Source organism: Protopterus annectens, chromosome 9.part0 (assembly GCF_019279795.1).
Source record: "Protopterus annectens isolate FY-2018-M chromosome 9.part0, PAN1.0, whole genome shotgun sequence".
In the NCBI taxonomy this organism is placed as follows: Eukaryota; Metazoa; Chordata; order Ceratodontiformes; family Protopteridae; genus Protopterus; species Protopterus annectens.
Window position 1 is genome coordinate 730,160,838 of NC_056743.1, and position 22,123 is coordinate 730,182,960.

Below are 22,123 nucleotides of genomic sequence, written 5' to 3' on the forward strand. Positions count from 1 at the left end.
TTGCACACCTTGGATGTACACGGACAACTACGCTACTATCTGGACAGAACTAAAACCAGCAGAAAAACTGACCAACTTTTTGTAGCATATGCAACTGGAGTGCAAGGAAAAGCAATTTCCAAACAGACAATTTCAAAATGGATAGGAAATTGCATTCATTTTTGCTACTCTTTTCATGGAAAGACAGCTCCTGAAAATATCAGGCCTCACTCCACAAGAGCCACAGCTACCACTACAGCTTTCCTACGAGGGGTGGCTACCAAGGACATTTTAGAAGCTGCTACTTGGAGCTCCGTGCATACATTTGCCAAGCATTACAATCTACCTTTATACTCCCAGATCCCGAGCAGGTTTTGCAACTGCAGTTTTACAGGGGATCTTAACTACACCATCCTTATCTTAGTACCTCCTCCCCCAGTTTGGCTATGGTATTCTACCCATATGTTATGACTGCAGATGCATCCTTGAAGGACATAGTACAGTTTTGTACCTACCATAAATGTAGATGTCAGATAGGTATGCATCTGCAGTCAGGATTACCCATGGCGTCTGCTGATGCCTTTATACCCCAGAAGCTCTGACGTCGGGGAAAGTGCGACATCAGCCGAGGCCAGACTCAGACTTTGGAATCCGGTCGACCGAAGGGCTGCTTGAGGCAGGACAACCCATATGTTATGACTGCAGATGCATACCTATCGGACATCTACATTTATGGTAGGTACAAAACTGTACTTTCTGCATGACCTCTTAGCCGCTCTAATGCTATATTAGCTCCAGCCACCCAACCATAGCTTTGGGATTCAGTCCAAGTGTAATGACTGCAACAGTGAAACACGAAGAACATAGTACAGTTGTGTACACTTACCATAAATGTAGATGTTGAGTGTTTTCAATGTTGCAGTCCAGGTTACCCACCCACCATCCCCCATCTCTTTGCTGGAACTTATCTGCACTTCTCTAATCTATACAACCTATGCGGTGTATTTGCTTGTAGATGAAGGTATAATATATTTTGGTGCATGCATATTTTTTAGCCTACCCTTTTGGGGGGCACCTGACATCTGGGGCAAGAAACTGAAGAAAATGGCGTCTGCTGCATCTTTTATACCCCTGGCGCTCTTAAGTCAGAGAAGAGGCAACAGCAACAGATGCCGGACCTAGACTTTGGAATTCAGGCCGACTGAGGGTAACCTGCCAGCAGGAGAACCCTAGTGTAATGACTGCACCATTGAATACACTCAAACATCTACATTTATGGTAAGTGTACACAACTATACTTTGCTGTCCTTTCAAGCCCAATTCATAAGGGGTTTGAAGATCAGGGATTGGTGTACGGAACAAGTTTAAAAGGGCATGGGGGTGATGGGAGCTTTGTATAGACATGCAGTTGCCTCTTCGTCAGTCTTTATCTGGTGTTTAGATGAAAAAGTATTGTATGAACCATTTTATGGTGAATATTTAACAGACCATTAAATATTCACCATAAAATGGTTCATACAATAAGTAAGCATGCTTGCATAATGAGATTTAAATTGCTGATTTCTTTGTTTTTTTTTTTAATGTAAAACTGGAGTAAAATAAGTTCATGGCAGTTTAGGTTATGCTACATGATTGTTTAACAACAGCTATATTGTATTGGAGGATAATGTTTTAGGAGTTATAGTGCTGAATTTGGATATGTTTTCTTCAGTTCTGGTATTCTGTTAGTTTGCATGTATGAGTTGTGGTACACGCATTTGACTTGTTAGATCTGTATTTAACTTTATTGTACACCACTTTGATTTCTTCATGTGGCTGAGCACCCATTCATCTTAATGCAGAGTTTCCTGAAGACTTTTCAATTCCAGTGAAGTGGTGCAGATTTTGCTTGTGTGTTCTAGAGAGTACCAGTTAGCTGCTCTGTTTTCATTTTGCATGACTGTTAAAATTGGAGTGCTTAATTTTTTTTAATTCATTCGAAATTGCAACATTGTTTAATGTGCTTAGTTTGTTCTGATGCCAGTAGTATTAATGGTATCTTTTTTTTTTTTTTTTTTCAGGATCCTCGAGATGCCCCCCCACCTACTAGAGCAGAAACAAGAGAGGAGCGCATGGAACGGAAGGTAAAAGTTGGCATTATGGAATTTTTCTGTTAGCTGCTACTGTAATGGCAAGACTAAATGCAATGTAGATGACAGATCAGAAATGCTTTGATGTTAGAGCTGTGTGGTGTTTCATAAAATACAGTTCCATGCCTTTTGGTTGTGTTGACTGTGACTCCTCCCCCCTCAAAATCAGCAGAAAATGGTTATGGAGAAACTTGCAGCTTTTTCCACCTATATGGATAGACTAGCCAACTTGAGCACAGTTGGGGGGGGGCCCTGAAAACTTGGGGTGGGGGCAGAAGTACTGGAACAGTGCTTTTATTCATCAACAGAAAAAAGCAAGCGCAGAATGGTGTTAGGAGGCCGAACCAAATGAGCTAGTCATTCTTGTAGTTAGTGTTAACAGTGCATTTGTTTTTGTTGCTGTTAGTGTTTTTCTAACATCCCCTTTTTTTTAGTATGTTGGAAAAAGAAAAGCCTGGCAGGCTTTAAAAGAATTGTGGTCAAATCACTCTTTCTGACTCGCATGCACCCTGTATTATCTTAGACTCCATCTCCAAGAAAGCTTTTCTATTCGTAAGGCATTCAACCAAAGGTCCCTGATATAACCACAAGAACAAACTTGCTTTGAAGGGATTACTTCTGTTGTCTTTTCGCAAGGCACTATCTGGAACTTAATGTCTCCCACTTCACCGAGCACCTCAACAGCCTCTTAAGACTTCCGTTTAAAAGATCTTTTCTGGATCCATTGGAATACCTCCGATCTGGAAAAGAAAATATCAGAATTTTCAGATCCAGCTTTTTTGCGTCAGATCAGGCACCCTAAGATCCAACGCAAAGAACTGCTGATGTGGTAATTTTGGCCAGAGCTAAATAGTCACTCAGTGGACTTTGTTACATCCAGGGTCTTCTCTCTGTTTTTCCATCTATTTAATAAAAAAGAAAAAAACCCATCAGGGATGCCCTACTCAGAAGCTTTAGGAAGCGGACTTGTAGAGTTTTTAGTGAGAAAGATCCACTGGGCACAAAGCAAGCCAGTTATTTTTTCATCTCTCAGTTCCTCCTGTGACTTCTTTAGAGGTCTTGGAACCCTTAGATAAGTCACCAAGACCCATCCGCTCTGGATTAGCGGATGCCTTTATCGTCAGATGAGAGGCTTGCTCTCTGAGCTCTTTGGTTCAGTTGGATCAGGAGAGCTCTCTAAGCCAGTTCTACCCTGTCTGGTCTGAGGTGCTTCATTCGACTCCAATGTCTCGGAGCCTCGGCAGTGGTCAGTTTGGCTCAAGCTTTAGCATTTGGACTGTGCCCTCTGGGCAGGGTGGGATTGTGGATCAGAGACTTGCTGTTTCGGATCTGGGATTCTGTCCTTTGTCAGGGCGGTCTGCTTTTGCACCATGGAGACAGCCACCCTTGACTCTGTGCCTGTCCCCTCTGATCCTTTATCTACATCTGTCCCATCTCTGCTTCAGGAGTTTCAGCTGTAGTCTCCACAGGGACAGTCTGTACCGGATCCCCACTTCTGACACCTGTCCAGAGTATTCCACTGAGGAAGTCCCTCAGAAGAAAACATTTAAGAGGAAGCTTTTAAATTCTCCTTGAATCTGTCACTGAAGTTATAGATTTTGAGGATGAAGGGTCCCCACTGTCACCACTTGATGTCTCATTGGGAGAAATCCTGAAACAGAGAGGTGGCTGGAAATCCAGCATCCCTTCAGAAGAATCTGTACTCCTGGTGGCATTTTGGTATCGGTCCATACCTCCTGGGTGACTCCACTTGCTGACAAGCTCATTAACTTGGTCTTGTGGCAGACATGGAAGTATCCAGACACCATTGAGCCATTTCCCAGGAAGCCTGATTTAAAATCTTAACTGTTAAGAGGGTAAACAGTTTTGGTCCAAGGCTGTGCCTGTCTGCCATGGTCGTGGCAGCAGTCACTAAGAAGGAACTCCAAGTACCTCCATTCATCCCACCCCTTTTCCAAACCGTGTCTGGTGATGGACAGATTTAGGAAGCATGGCTGCCTCTGTGACCTTCACCTTAACATCTCTGAAGGGCAGTGGGTTCAGGTGTTGCTCTTAGGAGATGTACCTGGGTACTCTTGTGTGATTTTGTGGAGCCCTTTTAAGTCTTTGTTGATCAGTGCTCCTTTTGACAACTCCTTTCTTTTTGGCCCAACATAAGACTAATTGTCCAGGTGTGAGAAGGATTAAAGGACCCGTTCTGCTGTCTGCATATGCCCCCCCCCCCCCCAAAAAAAAAAGATCCTTTTGCAAGGAATTATCGAGGCAGTGGTAAAATGTGGTTCAGAAAATCCCAAGAATGTTTCCAGGACACGTGAAGTAAGTTCCCACAGGAGTTGGGGGGGGGGGACTCTAATAGATGCCGCCTTCTCGGTGAGGTGGCCAGCAGAAACAGGGGTCCAGAGATTAGTTCTTTGGTAAACCTTTCCAGCAGTCCTGAATGGAGCCCCGATTGTCACCCTCTGTAGGTGGTTGGGGGTAATTTGTCCCTGCACCAGAAAGCCTGGCTAGAATTTAGCAGATTTGGATGCAGAGAATCCTTTCTAGAGGCTATAATACCATTTTTTTGTCTCTGTCCTTCAAATTCAAGGAAATTCCCTGCTGATGTTCATTGTGTTTCACTGTTGCAGTCATGACTCTAGGGTTCTCCCCTGCCGGCAGGCTGTCCTCGGTCGGCCAGAATCCCAAAGTCTGGGTCCGGCATCTGCTGTTCAACCATGCTCCCTGACGTCAGAGCTCCAGGAGTACAAAGCTGGCAGCCGACGCCATCTTCTCCAGTCTTTCTTGCCGTGCGGTGATAGCAGTTCGCAAGTGCCGGTCGGCTGACTCCTGACGATTTTTCTGTTAAACTTCAGTCCGAAGACTTTCTTCTCCACTCAAAGCTAAGTACCGCGTTGGGGAAACTTTTTCTTGCTCCAGTCAGATGTCAGAAAAAGTTAATTGCATTTCATGTGGGAAGCAAATACCGCATAAGGATTTTCATTCTTACTGTATTCCTTGCTTAGGCCCTGACCACAACGTAGCTAGTAGTCTGTTTTGTGTTAGATTCAATCAGCGTACAATTAAACGAAGGTACGATTTTGCTTTTCATTACTTCGGTAGGCGCTTTAACTACAAAATGTCGTCTGATACAGTTCTGGCTACTGGAGTTCACAAACGTCGCAAGGATAAAGACAGGCCTCCGAGGTCCAAATCTGACGATAGCGCACAAGCGGAGCCAGCTTCAGGTTCGGCCGTCGTCAGTGAGGCGCTTTTGCAGCCCCTGTCCATTTCAGAACCGATGGCCGAAACGGACTCTCATGAGGAGCCAACCAGGCCTTTGAATATTTCTATTGCAGGACCTTCGGACAATGCTCCTTCGGATGGGTCCGGAGCCGCTGTGCAGGTACTGGCTTCTGAAGGGGTTTTCAGGCCTACTCAGCTCCTAATAAAGGCAAAGCCAGAGACTCAGGCAAAGACTCCTTCTAAATCAAAGACTACAACACAGGCCTCTTCTGAACCGGCTCCCAAGTCACAGAAACACTTACTCAAGATGGCGGAGGATTTGCTTACTATGGTTAGGGGTTCACATCCCCCTCCATATAAAAGGCCAAGGCAGGATGTTTATTATGATTCCTCTGATCAGGCTTCTGTTTCTTCAGTTTCTTCTGACCAGGAATATTCTTTCCCTCCTTATGAGGAATCCATTCCTTCAGCTTCTCCCCTCAGGATTTCTCTTTTGGGGAAACTTTGCATGAAATGAGGGAACATTTCCACTGGGAAGGACAGGAGTATTCGGAATCTAAGAAAAGACTAAGGGATTTTCTTCTTCTCCCCCAACATAGACCCCTGGCTATTCCTCCTGTTTTGGATATTGTCAATGATGCTTTTTCGGAGGCTAACTTGACCCCTGACTCTCTTCCTCCTGCTCCTGTTAAGCCTGATAGATATTACAGGGTTCCTGATTCCCGCCAGTTTTTATACAAGAACCCTTCTGCTGACCCTGAAACCATTTCTCAGGGTCCTAAGGGAGTTGAGGCCGCTTCTGCCAAAAACCCCATTCCCACTGAAAAGGATTCTAGATCTTTAGAAAGTTGAGGCAAAAAAGTGTACACTTCTGCTACTTTATCCATTAGGGCTTTAAACTGTCAGTTTCATATGCTGAAATACCAGCAGTTTCTCGTCTGTTTTAAAACAAAAGCTTACTTCCATTTCTGCCTGTGCAGATAAGGAATTACATGACTTATTGCATGCCGCAGAACAAGTTGGGAAGCATGGTTTACACTGTGGATTTGATGCCTTGGAGGCTTCTTGTAGGGCTGCTGCCTCTGGCACAGTTATTAGAAGGCATGCATGGCTAAAGGAACAAAATTTGCCAGAAGTAAAAGCTAAATTATTGGATGCTCCTGTTCAGCATAATGTTTTGTTTGGATCAAAAGCTGAAGAGGTGATTAAAAAGATGGAGGATAAGGCGAAATCTATGCAAACAGTTAAAGATTTCTTACAAGTACAGCCACCAAGATTTAGCAGGAATTGGCCTTGTAAAAATTGGTCCTTTCCCACTTCAGACAGGCCTCAGAGGGGTAGATATAGACACTCCAGAGGAAGGCCTCAAACACAAGCTTCTTAGACCAAGACAGTGGACTGCTTCCACCCCTAGGGGAGGAGAGGACAGGTCACAAAATGATAGGAAACAAACTCAATGACTCCCTTTGTTGGGCTGCAGGAACTTCTTGCCTGGAAGCCCCTCTCAGAGGAAAACTCTCTTTTTTTTTATCAAAATTGGACTCGTATAACCCAAGACAAGTGGGTTCTGGATGTGGTTTCAAGAGGTTACAAATTCCATTTTCATACCCTGCCAAGGCCAAGCGGATGGCCAGACCTTCCAAAACATCAATGGCAGAGGCCTTAAACCAGGTGGAAGCTCTTTTGGCTTTGAAAGCCATAGAACTGGTTCCACTTTCAGAGATGGGACAAGGTTTTTACTCAAGGCTCTTTCTAGTCCCCAGGAAGCAAAACTCATGGAGACCCATTCTGGATCTGAACACCTTTCTAGAGATTCCAAAATTCAAGATGCTTTTACCCTATAGCAGCTACTTCCAGTGCTGTCCAAAGATGCATGGATGGTAACTTTGGATTTAAAGCAGGCATATTTACACATTCCCATCAGGCAGGAACGCAGAAAATACCTCTGGTTCAAGGCCGGATCGAGGCACTTTCAATTCTCTGCGCTGCCCTTTGGATTGTCTACTGCGCCCAGGGTCTTCACCAAATGCCTGGCTCCAGTAGTAGCTTACTGCAGACTCAAGGGAATTCAAATTTACCCTTATCTGGATGATTGTCTATTTCAGGCAGACAGCAAGGATGTCTTACTCCAGCATCTAGAATTTGTACAGAACCTCCAAGTTCCTGCGATTCTCTGTAAACAAAGTCAAATTTGACACCCTCACAACAGATAACTTTTCGGGGTGCTCTTCTAAACGCCACAACCCAGATGGCATTTCTGACATCCGAAAAACAATTACAGCTGGCTTCAACTTTCAAAACCTTGGCAACTTTCTCGGCTATCTGCAAGGAGATTCCTGCAGGCATTGGGTTACATGGCCTCCTGCATCCTTCTCGTACCATATGCAAGACTACACATGAGGAAAATACAGTAGTACCTAAAATGTGTATGGTCTCAGCATTGCCACAGCTTAGACATACTGATCTCAGTCCTTCATTGTCTTCAAAAGGAATTCCTTTGGTGGTCCAGGGCATGCACTCTAAACAAAGGGAAACCCTTCTGTCTGCCTCCTGCCACTCAGATTCTAACCACGGACTCCACTGACTATGCTTGGTTAGCCCATTTTCAGGGCAACTGTCTGCAGGGCCTTTGGACAAAGGATCAGAAGCACCTGCATATCAATTTAAAGGAAATGTTAGCCGTTCAGAAAGCTCTAATGGCCTTCAGGAATCTTCTACAACCCGGACAACTACTAATACGGGCAGTCAACACCACAGTTATGTGGTACATAAATGAGCAAGGGGGATCTCATTCCTACCCCCATTTGCAGACTCGCCATGGATCTATGGAACACAGCTCTAGCTTGCAACCTGGACCTTCAAGCTCAGTTTCTACCAGGGAAGCAAAACTTCCTGGCAGACAGTCTGAGCAGAAACCTTTCGGATCCACACGAGTGGATGCTGGACACCGAAATATTCAGGATGATAACAGCAGTCTGGGGATGTCCTCACATAGACCTCTTTGCATCCCATCTCAATCATCAACTACGGAATTTTTGCACCAGGACTTTCCACAAAGAAGCTTGGAAAGTGGATTCCCTGTCATTCAGTTGGAGAAACCTCTCGGGATATGCTTTTCCACCTCTTCCTCTTCCACGGGTATTATTAAAGATAAAACAGGACAAGCCCAAGATGATGGTCTTGCTGGCCCCAAATTGGCCTAGACAGTTTTGGTACCCACCTCTAAAAAACTTATGCCTGGAGCCCCCTTGGGTTTTACCTCCGTCTCCGAACCTTCTGTCCCAACATCAGGGTCAGGTTCTACACTCCCATGTCAGAACTCTCGGCCTGGCGGCCTGGTTAATCCAGGGCCTTTGATTTCTTCTTTCCTACCCAAGCAGGTTATGGATGTCATTTTAGAAGCCCGACGTCCTAGCACTAGAAAATCTTATGCAGGAAAATGGAAAAAATGTTGTTCCTGGATGCAGGCTCAGGATTCTGATCCTCTTCTTCCGAACATTCCTTTAATTTTACTTTACTTGACAGATCTCTTACATAAGGGTCTCTTTCTCTTCCATTAAGATACATGCCTCTGCTGTTTCCGCTCATTATAATACAGACCCTCCAGTCTTTTCCTACCAGCTCAGACCGTTTCTCAGAGGAGCTAAGAACCTAAGACCTCCTAGATCTCCTCCCATTCCTGCTTGGGATCTCGGCTATGTTTTGGAAAAACTAACCTTGCCTCCTTTGAGCCTGCTGCTTCTTCTGACATCAAGTTTTTATCTTGGAAGACAGCCATCCTGTTAGCCCTATCCTCTGCCAGGAGAGTTTCAGTTACAAGCTCTTATGGCTGTGGAACCTTATATTATTTTTCATCAAGACAGGGTGTCTTTGAGGACTAATCCTACCTTCATGCCTAAGGTGGTTTCCAAAGTGGCTTTAAATCAAACTATCCACTTGCCAACTTTTTTCCCCACTCCTCAAAATAAAGGGGAAAGGATCTTGCATTCCTTGGATGTACACAGACAACTACGTTTTTAACTGGATAGAACCAAGGACATCAGAAAATCAGAACCATTGTTTTTCTTATGCTTCAAGTTCCCAAGGTAAAGCCATTTAAAAACGGACCATTTCTAAATGGATTGCTCATGGAATCAGATTTTGTTGTTCACACCATGGAAAGCAAATCCCAGGGAGTATACGGACTCATTCCACCAGAGCTGCTGCCACTTCTGCGGCCTTCCTCAGGGGAGTTCCTACCAAAGACATTTTGGAAGCTGCAACTTGGAGTTCAATGCATACTTTTTCTAAGCACTACAATCTACCCCTCTACTCTGTCTAGGGCAGGCTTTGCCTCTGCAGTCTTGCAGGGCCTTTTAGCCGCCCCTTCTACTTTATAACCACCTCCCTTTCATTCTGCTTTGGGAATCTACCCTACAGTCATGACTGCAACAGTGAAACACGAACATAGTACAGTTATGTACACCTACCATAAATGTAGATGTTAGAGTGTCTTCACTGTTGCAGTCTGGGTTTCCGTCCCTCCTGTCCCCTCTTATTTTTACCTTTGTGTGGTTCCTTTTTTCGCCATTCTTCTGAGGTGTATTTGCAAAGGATATGGGACCTTCTCATTTTGGGACTCCTGACATCTAGGGCAAGAAAAACTGGAGAAGATGGCATCGGCTGTCAGCTTTGTACTCCTGGCGCTCTGACGTCGGGGAGCATGGTTGAACAGCCGATGCCGGACCCAGACTTTGGGATTCTGGCTGACCGAGGACTGCCTGCTGGCAGGGGAGAACCCTACAGTCAAAGCTGTTAGAAAAGTCATCCAAGAGATCTCTCCAGACTAGGTAGAATCTGGAACTTGCTCAAGGTTCTTAGTGCTAAAGAAAACTGGACTGGAGACCAATTCTGGATCTCGGCATCTTAATCAAATCCATTTTAAAAGGTAAAGTTCCCGATGGTCATTGGTCAGTCCATTTCTTTTTTGGAAAAGGACAGGTGGATGTGCTAAACAGATTTTTCAGGATGCTTGCTATCATAGAAAAATTTAACAGGTGATCAGAAGGTTTTTCCAGCTGTGAGCCAGTCACCATCAGTTCAGGGTTCTGCTCTTTTTTGTCTTAACACAGCCTCCAGCGTGTTTACCAAATGCTTGGCAGTAGTAGCAGCTCACTTGAAACCTCAAGGATTCCATGTGTTTTCCGTGCTTTGATTGGCTCACTTCTGCCCCAATCGGGCATCAGCTTATGGCAAGACAAAAAGTGATCCAGACATGCTCTACTAAGAATCAATGTAAACTACTAAAAGTCTCGCCCATAACCAAGTCAGTCTAGAGTTCATGGGAGCACTGCTTGATTCAAGATCAACCGTAGCCTCGCTTCCCCTTTTTCCAGAGTTCAAAACAGCAAGATCGCAAGTGAGAAAGTTTGTAGTACCAGATTCCCAGATCGCTTGGTCCTTCAGGCTTTGATGTCAGTGGCAGCAGCAGTAACACTACTACCCTTGGCGAAATATCATATGAAAATTATTCAATTGATGCTGGCCTTGCAATGGTCAGTACTTCAACTTTATCTGCTCCGATATAAATCACGAATATATGCAAAAGGGATCTACTGTGGTGGATTCAGTCAGTTCTACAAGGCTGTTTATTTGACCCTTCTCAGCTGAAGGCTGTTGTGACCACAAATGCTTCTCAGCTGGAGTGGTGGTGTGGGGGTCACTACCTGGGAAATGCAGTCCAAGACGCATGGTCTCCTGAAGAAGACAATTTGCATGCCAGTGTCCTAGATTTGAGAGCAGTGCTTCTAGCTTTGCAGGCTTTTCAGAGTGGTCTTTCTTCAGAAACGATTGCTGTTCAGACATGTCAGTTGCTTGGTACAGCGGCCAACAAGGGGGAACCAGATCTTGCCCCCTGTGTCAAGCGCTCAAGGTTTGGTAGTGGACTATTTTTATTCCAACTGCTTTCTTATAGTAATGCATATTCTGGTAAGTCCAACGTATTAACTGGCCAACTGAGCAGGTACATCCTACTACCTCACGAGCACTCCCTCAAGAATGTAGCAGAATTGATTTTCCAACAATAGGGCCAGCCTTGCTGGAATTTCTTCGCATCTCCTGAATAAGTGCAGCAGCTACTTTCCCTACCCCCCCCCCCCCAGGGGTCACTGAGGGATTCCCCCCGGTCTACTTTATGCTCGTCACCCAGTTCCTTTGATTCGAAAGTTCCTGCAGAGAGCTGCCAGGTTGAAGAGCAAAGTCATCATTGCACCTTATTGGCCTCGACAGATTTGGTTTCCTTTCTTATGGTCTCATTGAATTTGTCAACCCGAGACTTGGGACCCAGCTTCAGATCTGCTGTCACCCGACAGGCATGATTCATCTGAAACTTGCCAATCTCAAGCTGACATCTTGGTGTCTCAATTTCCAGTAATAGCCAGACAACCTATGCTCTTCTCTCCTGCTTGCCACACTTTCCTCCCTTGAACAATCAACAAAGAAACTTTATGCTAGTAAATGGAAAAGTCTCGTACACTGGGGTATTCAAAATTATATTGCCCCCTTTTCTGCCCAGTTTCATAGCATTCTCAATTTCTTGACTCCACTTTTAATCAAGGGGGCCAGTTCTTCAACAGTTTAAGTTCAGAGTGCTGCTAATTGAAATTTCCATATTGGATTTGATGGTTCCTCGCTTCTCAAACATTGTAAAGCATTTTTGTGAGGCACACTCCTTTTAAATCCTCCATTTAAGGATCCTTCTTCATGTAATTTTAGTTTGGTTCTGCAGTCTTAAATTTCTGAACTAATGCTTCTTTCTGCTCAAAATAGCATCAAAGTCCATATTAACCAGCTCATCAGTTTACCAGCTTTCTTTCCAATTTATTTCAACCAAGATGAATATTACATTTATTGGATGTTCATAGGCAGCTACGCTTCTGCAGTTCTGATGTCCTTTGTTCTATGTAAATCAGTTTGTTTAATTTGTGGGATGTAAAACTGGGTAAACTAGTGTCCAGAGTCATCTTAGCCAGGTGGCTTGCTGGCTGCATCGCCTTTTATTTTCAGCAGATTGGCTATCCCTTTGCCAAATCCAATATGTGCTCATTCAGCCAGGTGTGTAGGAACTTATTCATTCAAGAGCTTCTATGGATGAAATATGTTCAGCAGCAGCTTGCCCCCCCCCCCCAATACCTTTTATCACTCGTTAGACATTGGATTAGATATCAAGAAGTAGAGCATCATTTGGATCCGTGGTTCTTGAATATCCTGGAGTCCACCTTGGGATTTAGGTGGCTGGAGACTGTCCCATCAGTTGAGAACAGAATGAAAATTGACATCCAGATATGGAACGTTATGGTAGGTACTCAACTTTTGTATTGTCTATTTTCATTCAACTGCCCACCCAGCAACCTCCATTCTTGTTTTTGTGGAAGAGCAAGTGGATATACATAAAAATTGTGTGTTCAACCATGATAAAACTCCAGATATAGCCTTGTCTAGATCTTTTTGAACGGTTTACATTTTTCTCTCTAGCCAGCAAACGATCTGAGGTAATTGCAGTTGGTGCTCCCTGGTTAGGGGAGAAGCTAGAGTTCTAAGTTGCCACTAGCTTTTGCAATGGTCTAGGTCAGATTTGAATGCATCAGTTGAAGAATGAAAATTGAGAATACAGATGGAATGTTATGGTTAGTACATAACCTCTTTTTTTAACCCCAGTTTGTCTGACTTGGAATGCTGGTTTAAGGAGTACACTTAAATGGTTGACTTTCTCAGAGGGTTTGGTTATTCATCACTGTACTCTTATTAATGAAGCTGCAGAGTGGTACAGGACCACGTGTGTGTGGTGAGGTGGGTGTCTGGCTTTTAAACATGGGGAGTGTGCATGTGTTGCATTTGCCTTAAAATGCCTTTCATTTTGGATTTGTATTAGAGTAGAAAGTCCTTGCTTAGAGAGGATGACACTGCTGGATGCCTGTTTTTCTCTCTTGATAATGCTACTTCTGTGCCAGCTGAGATTCTGTGCTAGCTGTTTGGCATGGGGGTTAGTCGAATGGTACAAAGAGGGGGTACCTGGAACAGTAGTCTGTATCTCTGCAGGAAACCAGATGTCATTTTTGTTTTTGTGCTTTGAACTGCATATTTTATATTATGAACAGTGTTTTTATAGGAAGCTGCAGATGAACTTATTGGAAATTCTTGCTACTCTGTTTTGATGTAGATGACTAAGGTACTGCAATATTGATGATTTTTGTCTAGTGTGATGTATATCAGGAAACCGTTGGGGTTATAAAATGGGAGAGCTTCCCCTTTAGAAAAATGTGTGGCGAAGGCTAAACTTATTTAAACAAAATAGATGTGTTTATGCAGACTGGATTTTGCTGTTTGCTTTCAGCTCAATTTATCATTGTAATATAAACAAAATGCTTTCTATTACCTTGACTGATTTCTTTGACTGGAAGACTATACATAGAGGATGAAAAGTTGCATGCTTTTGAGGCGCAACTTCTCTGCACCTAGCAAATAACTCACTAATCTCTAAAATAATGCAAGTCTTTTAATGTAAAAGTTTTGGAGCTTTGGTAATCCTTCACAAACAGATACTCCTCAAAAAAAAAGTTGTTTTGCTTTCAACTGTACACAATGTGTGTTTTTTTTTTTTTTTTATTCCAGAGAAGGGAGAAGATTGAAAGAAGACAACAAGAGATAGAAAATGAGTTGAAGTTGTGTAAGTTTATTAAGTTGCATATTTTAATCCTTTAACTGCTGTGCAGCTTGGCATATACTTTAGTTACATTTTCTAAAGCAGTTTTACTTGTGGATTAATTTGTCTTTGCTGGCATTTGTGCTGTAAAACATATGATCTGCTTTTTACGGTGTGACCATCTTTTGTGGTGCTCAACACTAATGTAGAAAAATGTGAATTAAAAGGTTTCTAATACACCTTTCTGGACAAACTGTACTTCAGTGATTGTTTTCTGGTAGCAAGATTATGCCTTTTTGGGAAAAAGTTCAGTGTTGGCCGTGGATGAGCAACCCTTAAAACAAAGCCCCTAGTTTGTAGAACTTTCTCCCTCCAGTCAAGCTGTGGATGTTCACACTTTTGATCCTCAATGGGCGAAGCCTAAACTTTTTGATAGACTCAAATTATATTCCTGTTTTAAACCAATGTTCATTTTTCTGGAACCATGTAGGTTACTAAAGTACAACAAACTCTACAGCACCAACTTTTTTATAGTGGTAGTATTCTTTAGGTTCCAGTAAATCATAGTGCACGCAGTAACTAAGTTTGTAATATTTTGTAAGCCACTTAACAGCACCTCTGCAACTGCTCAAGTTGCTTACATATTGGCAGCATTTTGTTCATGCAGTTGAAAGCTTTCACATGAGCCTCAGCAATTGTTTATGCTTAGAAAAATATGAAATTTATGAACAATATAGAGTTTTACATGAACTCTTTAATATATCTCTGCACTAAAGTCCACTATCTTTAAATTGTAAAATGAAATCTCTTGCTACTTTCTGTAGCATGTTTTTGAATTGATGCAAATATAAACAAGCAGTACTTCACACCCAGAGGTGTTAATATGCAACTGCAGAGGTACGTACTTCATCTCTTGATTGTAATGTGTCTATTAATGTCATCTAATGTATATGTTGATTACTGAGGTCTGACCTGATTGAACTGCCTTTATTCTGTCTTTCATGGTATGTTTCATAGTGATACAGCATTCAGACATTGCTTTCTAATGAATTTAACCTTTGTTACTTGAAGTAGGTAAAGCACATCACGTTCGAGTACAAATTAGTAATTTTTTCACATAGACTGCTAAATATTTTTGTTCGTCAGTGTTTAACGGTTTGTCATAACTATTGGGTGTGTGTATCCTCACTGTCTTTTGCTTATTTACTTTGTGTTGTGAAAATAGCTTGTTGCTGTACCTTTCTGCACTGGTTCATAACCTTCGACTGAGGTTGTACAAATTCATTAAGTTGAAGGAAAGTTCTATTAAAGCAGTTAAGGAAGTCCGAAATTACTGGAGTTCAACATGGTGTGTTATGATGCTTTTTTCATTTGTTACTGTTGAGTGGGGGAGTGGTGACACTTCTTGATCAATGTATAAAGCCCATGGGATACAGGACAGGAACCATGATCAGAGTGAAATCTGCAAACACCTTGTTAAATGTAAATGCTCAGTTGTACTAGAACTTGTGAATATCTCTAAATCTGTCATGCCTATCTCTGGCAGGCTGTTTCTGGCAACCAGCCTGATATTTGAGCTGATGGGCCTTCTCCCATGGACTTGCTGACACTCCACATACCAGTGATAGACGTCTTTAGCATGTGCCATCATGGTTGCAAGTACGTTGCAGTCTAGCATTAGCATAGCCTGTGGTCTAAGAGCTTTGTGTAAGTAATGCACTGCTGACCTAACTTTTTAATGCATACATATATGAACACTTCCCCCTATGTGAAATTTTTTGCGTCATGACTACTCACGGTTAGTTTTACTTAAAGAATTCTACATCAATGACAACTGTACCCAAAATGTATCTTCTGCTTTCTTTTAGTCTGAAATGGTTCAATTCAATTTTGTTTTTTATTTTAGAATGGTTTGAATTGAAATGAGATTCGGTGTTACATAGTCAAGGTTTTCACTTTGCTGATAGTACATTATGTGAACCCAATAAAATGACTACCTTGAACATTTACATTGGTAATCTGTCACAGTATTATACTAGGTAATGACCACCAGGATCTTTACAAGCCTAACAGTGAAACCCAACCCTGTTTTGTCCAGAGTTCCTTGGATGTCTGTATGGTGGGGTAAGTTGGTAGCTAAAGTTGGTGTGGGTGGGTATGTTGGGGATTAATTTACTTAACTGTCTACCTCTGTCAAAGACATGGATGGGTGCCATATTGGGGGTAAATTTGCAGCTTTTCCATCCAAAGATAAAGGTTTCTTTAGAATGGGTCACATATTGTGAGTTTATTCCCCCTATTTATGTTGCAGACAAATTTCAGGTCCTTTAATTTAGTTTTTGTGGTGCTGTTTGTCTTGGTTGTACAAGAGATCCATCAAAGCTGGATCTGAGAGTGCCTTGTATAGTAGCCATAGAACGCCTCTTGATACCCTGTAGGACACTAAGTTTAGAGAGTACCTTAAGATGATCTGTGTAGGACAATGTATTCGTACCCTGAAGTCTCCTGATGGAGACCTTTTTGAGGGCATTCCAGCTGTTGACGGTGTCTGGCTGGGTTCCTGTTGAAGTGGTGGATATCTGTGATGGCTCCCAATTTAGGCATCTGCGAACTTAGTAAGCCAGAGGCCTTTGACATTAGCCTTGACCTTTTAAGAACTAGATGCCAAACAAGCAGGCCCAACACAGAACCTTGAGTACTTTGCTGGTGACTGGTCTTGTGGTGGAGGTGGTCTCCGATCCCGACTTCTTGGGCCATATCTGTGAGCTAGCTGGCAATCCACAAATTTATTAGGGGTTTATACCTAGTTCTGAGAGTTAGTAAACAATAGTGTGTGGGGTATTGTTGATTGACCTGGTCAGGTTTGCCCTCATTTATAGCCATGATGACCCTTTTGAAGTCTACTAGGTTAAGTAGTCGAGCTTTCAAGTGCCTAAATTTCTCAACTAAATGTTAGACCTCAGGTCTGACTGAGCCAACAGGACAGTAAAATAAGTAAATCTTGTCTAAAGTTAAAGGCACAATACAACAAATGATATCAGTAAAATAATAAATGCACTCTGAAAAAACTTTGATTCAGAAATCTACGATATAAAATTCAAAGCAGCCACTTTCACTGTCGCAGGTGCTGGCTTTGTTTTTATGCTGTTAAGCTCTGCTCCAGCATCTCCTATAGAATTACAGCTGGTAATGTACTTTTAGTCCTAGTCTTGTTGCATGTGGCTTCCATTTATCTTGTTTGGCAAGCTTGGCTGCCTCTGCAGTATGTACTTTAGTTTCCTTACTAGTCAACACCTGGTGGTTCAATATCTTTAGGTTGTCACTGACCTTTTTCATTTCCATAATAATTTGTTTCATGGTTTTGCATGTTAGACTTGTCAGACTAGGTCTACAGTTCCTGGGTCAGTTAATAGTTCCATCCTTTATGAAGAGGATTGACTTTTGTGCCTCTATTCACCTGGAACGCAACCTGTTTTTAGGCTGTAGTGCCTTGAAGTAACCTTGCTGGGTTGTGTTTTAGGCAATTTAGGAGGCAAGTAGGTATATTTTGGGGGCCCATTGAAGCAGTGTTTTTGGCCTTGGCAAGTATCTTCAGGACCTGGTCCCTGTTGGTAGCTAGGATGAATATGCTAGCAGAGGTTACACAGGGGATAGTTGGATTGAGCTTGGCTCATCAGCCAGTGGGTGAGCTATCACCCTAGTCCGTGAAGGTTATGCTTTTTACCACCAGTTCTGCACTGTGCCAAGTATTGCCCTTAAGGTTCCTCACCTAGCTGAAGGCCTTGACTGTCCTTAAAGTGGGAAGCTATCATGACCTCATAATTGCTTTTGTTGGACTTCATTAGGCACTTTTGTTTCTTGGTTGGTTGAATCAGAAGGCTCATGTCTGAGTTGCAGTTTCTGATTTTGCCATGACTTTTGTTATATAGCCTGTTGCGATTAGTATTCCCAAAAAAAAAATAAATAAATCCCACAACCAGGAACACCACTGCAGGACAAGACAAACTCTCTTAAACGCGTTCTGGTACCTCGGCTTCTTGCCTTCTGCTGGAACATTTTTTAACACAATTATATCCCCATATATATAATTATAATAATATCACCCTATATATAATAAATACCCCCACTTCAAATAATTTAATTGACCAATTAAACTATTCCATTAAATTAATACAGTAAGCAAACATTCTCAGACTTTCAAGCTATTGCACTTCTCTATGTAAGCCAAATGGCATTGAGTGTTTACAATACACCATTGTCATTATATAAATAAATGTCTTGTAAAATGTTTTATATATCTTTATTAGTTTCAATATCAAACATTTTTCTACATATAAAGTGCAAATAACTTCCTAGCTTCCCTATTTCAAATCTGATTGTTTTCTAAGTTATTTCAGTAAAGATGCAAAATATGAATATTAATTCATTAACCCAATTGATAAACTTTCAAGTTTTGTAACTGTTGCACTTTCATATGTGAGCCAAATAACATTACATATTTTAACAAATCATAAATGCACTTTTAAAACTATTTTAAATATTGTCATGCAACTAAATATCTCAAATGCATTTCATGTAATTTTTAAGTACACCCAAAAGATTTACAATAACTTTTCATACATAAAGTGCAAATGACATCCTAACTTCCTGTTTCAAATCAAATTATTTTCTAAGTTCATTCGATTGGATTGCAAGTTATGAAAACTAATCATTCTGCTCCCTAGTCTGTTTAATTGTTTCTTAGTTTCCCCTGCTGCTGATTGGTCGTGCTAGAATACTAAAAAACAGACCATCTGAACCCTGATGCTTGGACAAAAAATGCATGGCCACAGAACTTTTTGACTTCTGCCTTCTGACATCACTTAAATGTTACAAAATTTGGATTTTGGCCTTCCTGGTGGTTTGAGCAATATACCAGGAAGTAGGGTAGCAGCCACAACCTATTATATAAATCACCCTATAGCTGTTAGTTATAAAATTTGTTGGCCCTATACAGTTTCCCATTAATTCTACACCCATGTAGGTTCTTTACCCGATTTACATACTGAAGAATTTCCACAACTGTAAGTACTTGCTGTTCTATCCATCGTACCCTGACGTACAGGGTTCAAAAATTTCTTGTTCAATTCTTTTAAGGTTGTTATACCTTCCATAAGAAAAAGCCATGTTTGGGAAACAATGAGCCAATAGAACCGTCTTCACTAACAGTTTTCCAAGCCTGTCTTCACTATCTTTTCCAAAACAGAGGAGAATTCATAATATCTGGTGACGAAAAATAATTTCTCGTAATCTTCATTCTTCTGATAGATAACTTCTCCTCCATTATAACTCGTAGTTGCCCTGGTATAACTTCTCCTCCATTATAACTCGTAGTTGCCCTGGTATGACCCTCCCTATCACTCATGATTTTACTCCTTGCCTTTTGTAATATTCTGTCATCATAATCTCTGACCTGTAATCTGTCATACACCTCATTTAAACAAATTTCCTTTAACCTAACATCAAAGTTTGAATCTCCATATGCAATGACTCAATGAGGTGAGTGGGGTGCATACTAGTGGCATTCAGAAAATTAACAGCTGTGGGTTTCCTATATGGTTTATGCTGAATCCTCTGTTTACTATCCACATAGAAAACTACATCCAAAAATGAGATGCTAAATCTCCATACCCCAAGTAAATTTCAGTCCATGTGGGTTAACTCCCATGAATTCCAAAAATTCTGATCTGAAGTAGTTGATTTAATTCATTCTGCACATGTGGGTATAGGGATCCGATTCAGATCAGAGCTAGCAAAACTTTTCAAGCATTGGCTCCAAAGCTCATCCCTTAGCTATATTACATCACTTATTCCTATCTAGCCCCAGATCTCGTTTGCCGTTCTAAGAGTCAGCATCGTGGTCACTGCTTTGTAAGCAAGGTGGTAAGTTTTTTTTGGTCTTTTTGGCGATAGTTGAGTGAGTACCTTTTTCCTCCCTTCGCGTTGGTCGTCGTGTTAGTTGCAAAAAAAAAAAAAGTTTTTTTTTTTTATTATTTTTTTTTTAAGTGTTTTGGTTTGTGATACTGGTTTCCCGCCTAGGCCCAATCCCTGTTAAGTGTGTGTATGAGTGGGCTGTTAGGGCTTGTACTGTTTCTACTATGGCTGAACAGCTTAAGGTTCTATTTAAGAACTGCAGAGTGTGGTCATAAGCTCTCACCAGTCGATGGCCACACTCTATGTTTAGGGGTCGCCCATCTGTCTGCATCCTGCGACACTTGTTCAGGCTTTAACTCCAGGGTGTCGAAGGATCGTTGGGCTAAGCTTGTGGCTAAGGGTCTGCTGCCAGCTTCTGCTCTGGAGTCTGCCTCGGTCTCATCCCCAGCCAGTGACACTGTGCAGGCAGGGACTCAGCCTCCCGCCAGGGCTGCTTCGGAGTCGTCCCAGAGAGTTAGGGGCTTTCTGCCCCTAAGAGAGGGACAGGCCCAGGAAAACATCACCGGACAGTGAGTTTCTCCAGCCCCTCTTCTAAGGTACCCAGGTCTCGTTCCGCTCTCCCGGTTTCTCGTCTGAGCCGACTGAGTCTTTGGAGCTAAGGCACTCCCCTCAGATCCGGCCCAGACCAGAGTCTGTTGCTTCCTCCAGGTCAACTCTGAGCGTCTCTGACCTTGATATGGACAGTCTGGGGAAGTTCATTCAGAACCAGATTCAGATGGGGGTCTCTTACCAGGGCCCTCTCCCATTGGAGAGGGTCCTCCAGCTATGTTCCATCCTATTGCTCCTTCCCCGATCCGACCCGATGCTTCTGGGTTCTCTGGTCCGAGACCTTTTGGAGCTGTTGGGTCAGCGCTGATTCTCGCGTCCGCCGGCCGTTACCTTGAGTTCCTCAGATCCGATCTCTGAGGTCTCTCGGAGCCGTGGTAGAGGTGTCTGACCTGAGGGTCGAGATCTCGCTTTTTCGGATCCCATCCTCAGTGCCCGGACTACCCAGTCTGCTCCGATCCCTGCTTCGGTGCCGGGGAGAGCCTCGTCTTTACGTTCTACAGAGGTGCTCTCCATCTGTATTCGGGGCAGTGGAAAGGGTTCTCTCCCAGGGGTTGAGACCACAGCTCACCTACTCGGATCCTACCCACACCCCTCTGATTTTGGATTCTGCTCCCATTACTGTCGCAGGGACAGCCCGTGTCAAAGCAACCCCAGGTTGTTCCCCTCAGGGAACTTCCGGAGGCTTACGAATCCTCTCTAGTCCCACTGGAGAGGAACCTCGTAAGCGCAAGTGTAAAAGGAGGCACTTGGACTCCCCTGAGTCCATTACCACTGATATGGACTTGGATGAAGGAGAGGGTTCCCCCAGATCACATACCGAGGATGTCTCGTTCGGAGACATTATGGAGATCCTCCACCAAAGAGGAGGTTGGTCAGCTCCCAAACCCTCTGCGGATGAGTCCGTTTTCCTGGAGGCCTTTGGCGCGGGCCCATCTACTTCCTGGGTCTCCCTTCCAGCGGACCCTTTGGTGGACCTTATCACTAGGGCATGAAAGGATCCTGACACCGTAGAGCCTATACCCAAAAGGCCAGACAAGATTCTTTCCCCGCCGTCGGGCAGGCACGGTCGAAGAGCCCCGGTAGACACTTTGGTGGTTGCAGCTGCCACAGAGAAGGAACTGGCACAGGAGAGTTTCTCGGTTCATCACCAGAGTCTAGGTAGATGGATCGTTTCGGGAAAGGCATGTACTCGTCAGCGACATTTTCTGTTTGTGCGCTGAATTACTTGGCACATGTTATTAGACTGCAGCAAGACCTTATATCGGAATTAAGCGAGTCGCCCCCAAAGTCTCTTCACAGCTGGACAAGCAGTCTTTCACTGCGAAGATGACTACTCTGAAATCAGTGACTAATACCTGTATGCGTCTCCTCTCTCCTGCTACGGAGGGAGCCGCTAGGGCTGCTGGTACAGGCATTGCCTTGAAGCGTCACACCTGGATCAGGTTGTCAATTTGCGGACCCCTTTAAGGTGTCTCATCAACGCCCCTTTCGATGGATCATCCCTATTTGGGAAGACTGTACATGACACACTAACCCAGCGTGAGAAGGACTGAAAGACTTAGTCAGCTGTCTGAATCAGTTTCTCTAACCC

The 22,123-nt window shown here is 43.1% G+C and overlaps 1 protein-coding gene across 3 annotated transcripts in view; it reads left to right on the plus strand.

Moving 5' to 3' along the window:
- Positions 1-22,123, plus strand: part of SNRNP70 (small nuclear ribonucleoprotein U1 subunit 70) — a 718,845-nt gene that overhangs the window by 120,915 nt on the left and 575,807 nt on the right. For all 3 annotated transcript variants that reach the window (XM_044083355.1, XM_044083354.1, XM_044083353.1), the window contains exons 3-4: positions 2,040-2,102; positions 13,980-14,034. In XM_044083355.1, coding sequence (XP_043939290.1) covers positions 2,040-2,102; positions 13,980-14,034 — 118 coding nt within the window. The remainder of the gene's footprint in view (positions 1-2,039; positions 2,103-13,979; positions 14,035-22,123) is intronic.